The sequence below is a fragment of the Solanum tuberosum genome, unplaced genomic scaffold (genome assembly GCF_000226075.1).
Source record: "Solanum tuberosum cultivar DM 1-3 516 R44 unplaced genomic scaffold, SolTub_3.0 scf00354, whole genome shotgun sequence".
Lineage (NCBI taxonomy): Eukaryota > Viridiplantae > Streptophyta > Magnoliopsida > Solanales > Solanaceae > Solanum > Solanum tuberosum.
The window spans coordinates 355,612-365,079 of NW_006239278.1; the positions used below are offsets into that span (position 1 = coordinate 355,612).

The 9,468-nt window shown below is 33.9% G+C and overlaps 1 protein-coding gene across 1 annotated transcript; it reads right to left on the reverse strand.

Moving 5' to 3' along the window:
* Positions 1-409: 409 nt before the first annotated feature.
* Positions 410-7,973, reverse strand: LOC102604354 (diphosphomevalonate decarboxylase-like). The gene is made up of 10 exons (XM_006361406.2): positions 7,551-7,973; positions 5,775-5,973; positions 4,560-4,623; positions 4,303-4,366; positions 4,129-4,209; positions 3,158-3,244; positions 2,828-2,985; positions 2,652-2,700; positions 1,735-1,859; positions 410-854 (listed from the first exon to the last, which is right to left on the reverse strand). The coding sequence occupies exons 1-10, from the start codon at positions 7,764-7,766 to the stop codon at positions 632-634; spliced, it is 1,266 nt and encodes a 421-aa protein (XP_006361468.1). The 5' UTR covers positions 7,767-7,973; the 3' UTR covers positions 410-631.
* Between the last annotated feature and the right edge of the window lie 1,495 nt (positions 7,974-9,468).

The following is a 9,468-nucleotide window of genomic DNA, read 5'->3' on the forward strand; positions in this document are numbered from 1 at the left end:
AAAATAAATAAGAAATTTACTTATTTTTCTGAAAAATATTTTTCAAGAAAATATTTTCTTCATACCAAACACACCTTCACGAAAAAACATCAAAATACAAAATTTTCAGTTTTTTTTTTTCATAATTGAGAAATAGAATCGAAACATGGTGGATTATGGGTCCGCTCATCTATCCTTTTTTTCTTGTTTTGGTTTAAAATGTTGCAAGTACAATAGGATATATGTAACTCAATAAATTATACTAGTAAATAATAAATATACTTTCAATAAAGTAGATATAATATTAACACTACTCAAGAAGGAAAACAGACAACATTTAGTAAGGATTGCTACTACACAAACAGCAAGAAACAGATCATTTGAATTCTCCACACTTGTTGAATTTAAAAGATATTTTGACATTTAAAAAAAAAAGAGGAAATTTTTAGGACTTTTATTGCATTGCTCAAAGATGAGAGTACACAACTAAACTAAGCTACAAGCAAAAGCTTTGAGTTCAAATTTTATCCAAACTTAAAAAAACCAGTTTAAAATTGCATCCCCATTTCTTAAGGCAAAGAGGGTGCAATACTTGGATCTCGTGGAGTTGTGTCGATTACTTAAACATTAGCACAAATAAACTTTTGCTATTTTACTTGGGCAAACCAGTTTCAAGGCAGAGGAGAGCCTGACTTTCGTCAGGTAGCAAAACTGGACCTCTGCCAGGTCTTGTGCAGATGAAGTAGCTTATTTCACCTTTGCATTTCTGAGCCGGAACCTTGTCCTTAATTTCAGGTGGAGGTGGTAATGCTTCCACGTCGTTTAAATCCTGAATCCCAGCATCCTTCAGAATTGACTTATCACCTATGACATAGCTGGAGAGAAAGGAAAAAGAACAATAAGGAGCAGTGAAGATGGTCAATGGTTGCATATTGATAGCACAAGGTCCAGAATGCATATCATGGCGGGGTGTGTTTGTATGGAGTAGAATATGCATATCATGGCGGGGTGTGTTTGTATGGAGTAGAATATGCATATCATGGCGGGGTGTGTTTGTATGGAGTAGAATATGCATATCATGGCGGGGTGTGTTTGTATGGAGTAGAATATGCATATCATGGCGGGGTGTGTTTGTATGGAGTAGAATATGCATATCATGGCGGGGTGTGTTTGTATGGAGTAGAATATGCATATCATGGCGGGGTGTGTTTGTATGGAGTAGAATATGCATATCATGGCGGGGTGTGTTTGTATGGAGTAGAATATGCATATCATGGCGGGGTGTGTTTGTATGGAGTAGAATATGCATATCATGGCGGGGTGTGTTTGTATGGAGTAGAATATGCATATCATGGCGGGGTGTGTTTGTATGGAGTAGAATATGCATATCATGGCGGGGTGTGTTTGTATGGAGTAGAATATTTCCATAAAACAAGTCATTTTCTGGTGTTTGGTTCCATTCATAATTATATCAACTCTTAACTTTATAACACTGTTTTAGCAAGCACTAGCCACATAATCAATCTTTACTACTCAAAAAAATTGTCAAAACATTATCAGCAGGTTAATAATAATATTATCCATCTTTAGTAAATGTTCTATTTTGGAAAATATTTACCACCCTCAAACCACACACTGGGAAACATTTCCTTGGAATATTTTTCTAAAGAATAAGTCACTTTCCAGAAAACATTTACTCGAACATGACTTCCTCATAGTTATATTAGAACTTCGAATCTTTTATATGCAGAATACCTGTCTAGATCGGTATCTGAGTTTGGAGGGAAGTGGAAAAGAAGCCTCTGAAGCATAAGTGCGGCAGCCTTTCTGTTACGTGCAATCAGAACAGCATTTGGCCCAGCATCGAAGGTGTATGCAACCTGGAATATTCTAATGTTTAGTAAAAATGGAATATGCATTTATTTCAAGCTACATTTCACCTACTTTTGAAGTCAAACTTGCACCATCAGATCATGAGAAGCAAAATGTGAGCTGAGATATTTGTTGGCAACAAGCTAATTATAGTGTTCAAAAAGGTATGAAATAAGTCTGAAAGTTGCTTGTTATAGTGTCAAGATACTGGTGCAGTTGATGTCATGTCATTACCGTCAAAACTAGCTCAAGAAGGAAAAATTTCAATGTTTGGGTGCATCGCGAAGTTCGCAAAATCTTCAGCACAAAAAGGTGCATGAAGTTTATGGGATAGGGGTATGTCATGAAGGAAGCACTCACTGCCCATTACAAATATAAAAGCAGATTTCCTGAAAAGGCATGTGCCCGTTTGGATTGACTTATTTTAGGTGCTTTTAAGCCAAAATAGCTTTTAAGCAGTTTTGAAGTGTTTGGGTAAACTTAAAAAGTGCTTATAAGCACTTATTTTAAAGCCAAAATAAGCCAAAAGCCATAAGTTAGAAATCCTAACTTATGGCTTTTGGCTAATAAGTCATAAGCCAAAAGCCAATCCAAACAGGCCCGATCATTGTTCTGTTTAAAATAACTTGTGTCCACTATTTTGGGTCAAGTACAAATTTGAGTGACCAATTTAACCTGCAGAACTTTGATATTTCAAAAGGTTGAAAATCTTGGTGACCCGTTTTATTACTTTAGTAAAAAGAAGAAGAACCATATCATGCATTTATCTATTAGGACAATAGTAGGATAACGTTTTAAACCTGTGGAGTTCCTTCTGCACGGTTCCATTTCTCGACACAGCTAATTACCCTGAAAAGTTAACACACCGTCAAGACTTTCTTGTTTCTCCCACTTTCAGTATAAGAGATCATCAGGTTCAGAACTTATCTATGTTACAACACAACTCAAGATACAGCCTGAAGTTAAGACAACTTGCCTATGAGATGTGTCATTCATGTAGAATATAGGAGGGCTAGTGTCCATGCAGACTGCATGAAATTGATTGCTGTCAGAACAAGTCAGTTGAGCAAAAGTTGGAAAATCACGATTTTTTATAGCTTCTTCCATCTGAATAATGCGTTTTGGTACTACTTCCTGAAAATGCAACACAAAATGATAAAAGTCAAAACTTTTGATACAATATTTACCAACTGACCAGAGGTTAAATTAACAGAGATAATGAAAATAAGCTGGAGATTTTCGAGAATATTGATTGAAGATGTGTCAGAACTACAAAATCCTAATGTAGAGAGTACAAAGACAATACCTTTGCTCTGTGTTCTATAAGTGCACTGGTTACAACAGTCTCACGCATTCCTGAGGTGCTACTTGTTTCCTTCTGCCGTGAGCTAACCTGAGTACAGCACATAATAAAAGAATTAAACAGGAAAAAATCAGGAGGCACAAGTTGACAAATTAGTGTCGTAATCAAACTGATAGCATGATCATTTACGTAGGCATCTTATTTAAGAAGATGATGCAAGTAAAGTTTAGAATCCTGTTTATTTATGGAGTTGAAAACAGAAAATACACCCAAAAAACTGATCCGGTGATCAACATTTGTGTAATCTTGACTAAACTTCATTGATTCATAGTCAAGAATTATGAGTTACTGAAAGTAGCTTAAAGTTGCTATTGGGGATCTAGGAAGCAGTATAGCAATAGATAACCATTCGAAAAGAAAGAACTAAGATATGCAGAACAAATAAATGAACACAAATAAGTGGCATTTTTAAAGTTAAGGAATTAGTTAGCAAGAAACGAAAGCAGAATACTCTTTTTCTCTTCCAACTTCCCAGCATAGCAGTATGACTCGAAGAAACTTGGATTTCTAGAAAACGGGGTTCCCCAAGATCTAAAACTTGAATGAGGGGCTCAGTATAAGAATGAAACAGAAACCAAGTTCTTCTCTACAACCTTATTCCCAGAAAAATGTTCTCCTTTAAGTCTGAAGGGCAGCAGTTCCAATGGGATAGATTCGGTTTCTGTTCCACTTATTATTATTATTACCGAAAACCACTGATGCACAAAAGTAATGCAATGACAAGTATCATGTTTGGAGAAAGAACTAGATGGGACAAGTACAAGAATAACATGAAGACAGATTCTCGAATCTGGATAGGAGAAACAGACATAAACACAGATCCTTTCTTCCTTCTCAATGCCTAACAATGACATGAATAGACAAGCTTTCCAGAAAAAGTGAATAGCAATCACATCTGGATGGGAAGTACATACCACTGCAATGATGATAACAAGCTCATCCCAGTGTTTCTCGTCTACGAGTGGAACAGCTATGCTATCGCTACCATCTTCCTCCTTCACACATCACAAAAGGAATTAGACCACACTGAAAAGATAGAGAGCATGTTGAGACAAGCTACAACACAAGAATGTAGGAGCTCGACATACCTTTCCCATGACCCACTTGACAAATCCTCCAAACAAGCTTCGACAAGCACTTCCTGAACCTTGCCTGTGTGGGAGTAAGTGAAGTGTGTCAGTTTCTTATTTTTCATAGCTATTGAATGAGCAGATGAAAAGAGAAAGTAAGATCAAGAAGAATCAGTTTGATATGCTGTTACCTCGATCTAACTTTAGTCTTCTAGACAAAACATATATAAAAATAAGACCAGCTAACGAAATATTCAGAACCGATATGAATCTACCTTGCTATGGCAGAAAGTCTCCCATTGTCCTCTTGCACATTCATTAACTTCGCAAGGGAAAAGACTGCATATCGGAGACATAAGTTGTACTCATCTCAAAACTTTCAGAAGGAATGTAATAATGGATAAAATAGAGATTCGCACAAGAAAGAAACATTCACTTGGAGAAAAGCATTTTCAAAATTACTCTGAAGATGAATTCTTAAGAAGGGCTGACATAATACACAGGTCATAAATTTCGTGATGACAGTTTATTATCCTTACAGACAAGGGTCAAAGAAGATAACATATTTAAAATACGGCAACATCAATTAGAATCCAAAGAAACTCAAAAACACGAATAAATGCACTAGTTTATCAGCAAGTACATTCTTCAAATGGCCACTCATATAAAAGTTACAGAACATAATTTCCAGAAAAATAAGTTGCAAGAAAAGGAAAATGTTATAAAGAAGTTTTGATTTATTTGTGATTTGCATCAAGTGCAACTTGTGGTACTTGGTTAAACCGCACTATATACATGGGTAGGTAAACTGTAACACAGATCATTCTTGATGGACAGAGTATGGACCTAAAAAAAACTTGCACTTCTCCACTAATGAAACTATTTTTTCAAGGGCATTTTACTTGCCAAGTAATATGATATTACTGATAATAGAACCAAAGGTCATGCCAATAGAAAAACACCCAGAAAAGACACATGCAACACTTCAGAAAAGATAATGGCTTTATCCTACATGCATTCTGTCAAGCTGGAAAAAGAACCCAAAGTGTTGGAACGCTCTGAAAAATACAAATGTATCACTTTGATCTTTGCTAGTTGAAAACAAATCACAGATTTGAGCACAGCAAAGTCTCAATGGAATTAATTTCTAGTGTCATATACTCGGTAACAAACAAAGTTACTTTGGATTTTATAGACCACAGAACAAGCACATGTACTGACTAAATAAGGTTATTACACCGTTGCATCAGTTCCAGGCACGTGCAATTTGCAAACACCTTATACTAAATGAGAATTACGCAAATGCATGCAGAAAAGAACTAACTTCTGAAACTCTTGTATAAGAGGACTCCAGTTACTTTTCACGATTCATGGATCATCCTTAGGTTCAAGATTCACTGATGATCCTTAGATCTTTAATATTAGAATATCAATGAAATAAAAAAGAGGAGTGACTTTCAGAATACAAGACAGAGAATGGTTAATCATACCGAGGCAGGCAAAACCAGCAGCTGAGGAAGCCAGACCAGCAGCAGTAGGAAAATTATTGTAAGAATCAATATGCACATGCAAGTTCTGCCAATCATTTTTACTGATCTTGATACCCTTTTTCTCATCCTCGTAATCATTAGCACGAGCTCGAATTTCTCTTAGACAATTTTGGTATCTGGCTCCATCAAGGGATATTTCCTACACAACGAGCAAAAGCAATGTAAAAATGTGCAGCATACAAATCTTTCTCATTGCTCGAAATGGAGGGAAAGGGGGAAATATAATGAGCTCAGCTTTCGAAGACTGCACAAATGTGAATTATAAATTTCCTGCACAACTATTTTAACCAATTTCTGTAGCAAAACCAGAGAAGATAATCAAAGACATGATCCATCATTAAACAAGAAATGCATCCTAAAGAAGAACAAATAAACTAAAAATTGCAGAAAGTATCAAGAGTTCATATGATTCATCTTCTTCTCGTGTACTTCCTTGATTCCACTACATGTAGTCATACACAGCCAAACGACATAGAACAGTTAATACATTTTAATAACAAAACAGCCTATGATCTTGTAGATAACAAATGAAAGCAGAAGCTAGACAAACATTACACTCTTAAAGAACTGAGCCTTCCCAATACCTGAGCTTCCAGGATGTTTCAAGTTAATCTATCCACATAAATTTCTATTAATTTCAATTAATAAAATGAGAAATTTTTACTCTTCAAGAACTGAATTTCCTAAACATCTGAGATGCCAAAAGCCTTGTTTAACATAAAATCAACCCACATAAAATTACAAGAACAAATGGACATCAAATAAAATCAGATATAGGGATCAAAAAAATATCTTGAAGAATGGAACTTTTTCAACATCTGAGCTGCCAAAACATCTTGTTTTAAATAAACAGACCCACATCAAATTACAAGAACAAATAGTCATCAATTTTTTTGTGAAAAAATTAGAATGAGATATTTTTACTCTTCAAGAACTGAACTTCCCAACATCAGAGCTGTCAATACAGCCTTCTTCCCCATAAATCAACCCACATAAAATTACAAGAACAAATGCATATCAACCATTTCAGTAAAATCACACTGACAAAATGAGAAAGTCAAGAACTGAGCTTTTCAAAATGAGTCTTCTTTCACATAATCTGCCCACATTTAATTACAAAAAAACAACATATAGTCATCATTCTATTATCAAGTACACAAAGACAATTATTCCTCCACTTTTCACTCATCAAGAACAGAACTTTCTAAACATCTCAGCTGCCAAACCAGTTTTCCATTACATAAATCAATAGGTAATCTTAGTAGCTTAGTTAATTAGCTAAGAACTTTCACCTTGTTAGTGAGATTCGATTCCCACCTTGTGATCCTCACCTACCCCCAATTATTATTTTTTAAAAAGTACAAATCAATAATGTTGAAGGTACACTAGGTAATCTTAGAAGCTCAGTCGGTTCACTAAGAACATTCACCTTAGAGGCTTCGATTCCCACCTTATAACCCTCACCTACCCCCAACCTTTTTTTTAAATTGTACAAAATAATAATGTTGTAGGGACACAAGCGAATCTTAATAGCTCAGTTTGTTAACTACCTGAACTCTTACTTTGTTGACGAGGGTTCGAGTCCCACCTTGTAATCCCCTCCCCATTTCTCCTTCCCCTTCCCATACCCCATCACATAAATCAACCAAACAAATACCAATCAAATTTCTAAACAAATTAGACTAAGAAATTTTAATTTTTTTTTAAAAAAGCTACCTTTTTGTTTAGCCACATGCGATCTTGTTGGAAAGAAGGGCTAACAGCAACAGTGGTTGTGGTACAAAGATGAGCAGGATCAAGGGTAACACTAATACTATCATTAATAGCAAGAATAAGATTTTCATCTCTTTTTCCCCAATATTTAATCACTGCTATGTTTGTGGGTGTTTGAGCAGTCACCATAAGAATCCATTTCTTTGATTGTTCAGCCATGGCCAAAAAAAATTGAGGGCGTTAATTCCAAAGAATGGAATTTGGGGATTTAGATCTACAAAAATGGAAATGTGGGTTGGTGTTAAATTTGCGTTTAGTAGAGTATTTATAGCACATGTGAAGGAGGATGGCTGCTAATATATAGTAGTGAGTGAGGAACAACCTCCATTGTTGAATGAGAAAGAAGTTTGTTTATTGTTTATTTCTTGTTGGCAATGCACTTGCACCTTGTTTGGATGGTCCTATATTCAAATTTATCGTTACGTAATGACGAAAAATCTCATTTTAGGTAACATCAATTTGGTGTGATAAAAAAAGATTTGATATGATTACGTCTTCATTTTATTATTCGAATAGTTGATGTGTGACATTAATAATAATGTAAAATAATATTATTATGAAACGTTAAGTAACGAACTTCGAATCAATTGTTTTAAAAGGATATATAAATGCGACAGAAAAATTTAAATGTGTGTATTCTCTTTTTTGTTTTGGAGTAAAGAAAGTAACTCAATGTGGAGTGCTACAATTATTAGCAAGGGTGTCCAACAAAAATAGAAAAAAAAAGGTGGACTAGTTTCGAATATATACAATAAAGTAATTAATTTATAATAAATATAGTTATGCTTTATTTATATAAAAAGATAGCTAAAATTATAAGTATACATAACTATACAATATAACTTGTCAAAAGTTTTAGAAAGTATATACTGACCAATGTAACTTAATACATGAGTTATGCATTGACTATACATTATGATACGCTTAAAAAGTTGAATATAGTTTAATTATACACTTAAAAATTGATTATATATGAAGTAGCGTCGATTATTCAATCTCAATAACTTAAAATCACCTCTAAACAATCCCAAAAATTTAGAGTATAAAATCATCTCGATATTTCGAGTCTTTTGACATATAATTTACACGAAACGAATCATATTTTTGTTATGTCGAATTTTATTTTATTTTTAAAAAGGAGGAAGTTTATATTCGTTAAATTAACTAAATTCTTGGATAATGTCTGTGCATATAAATTTTTTTGGAGAAAATTTTAAAAAAATTACCTTTCCATGAATGACTTCCTTATTAATTTTATTTTTAGTCATAGAAAAGTACATGAGCTACGCAGACAACGTTTTAATAATGTTTGTCATCTTATTAGTCAGGCATGCACACCAAGTAGCTTTCACAAAATATATAGGTAGCGATTTTCGAGTCAAGACGTTTATTTTTCATCTGGCTATACTTTAGACATTATAAATTTTTTGTAAATATTATTATATCGTTATCATTATTTATGCATGATGCATACGAAGAATAATTGTACTCTAAAAACTAATTGCTGAAATCAGAGAGGTTAATAATATATTCTCACCTCAAAACTATGCTATCATCGTAGAACTCAAATTTCATATCTTATAATTAATCATGATAAAATATGAAATTGCACCGTTAGTTTCTATTTAAAAAAATTATCTCCTAGATAATACTTATATTGATTTAATAAACAATAATAGTACGTAGAAGATTGTCGTGATGCCCATTTTATTTAATAATATAAAAAATAGTACGTACAAGATTGGTCCATATGCCCATTTCTATGTTTGTTGGCATTTACATGACAATAAAAAAAAAAAGTGGGCACAAGTTAATTTAAAGTTTCACTTCTTATAGATTGATATTTACATCGTATAATTTC

What these genes read in the sequence shown, in the direction of transcription:
- LOC102604354 (XM_006361406.2), bottom strand. Translation starts at nt 7,766, where the DNA reads ATGGCTGAACAATCAAAGAAATGGATTCTTATGGTGACTGCTCAAACA. An exon ending in GCATGTGGCTAAACAAAAAG is followed by an intron (nt 5,974 to 7,550) that starts GTAGCTTTTTTA and finishes CTCGTTGTGTAG; the next exon opens with GAAATATCCCTTGATGGAGC. An exon ending in TTGTTATCATCATTGCAGTG is followed by an intron (nt 3,245 to 4,128) that starts GTATGTACTTCC and finishes TGCTGTACTCAG; the next exon opens with GTTAGCTCACGGCAGAAGGA.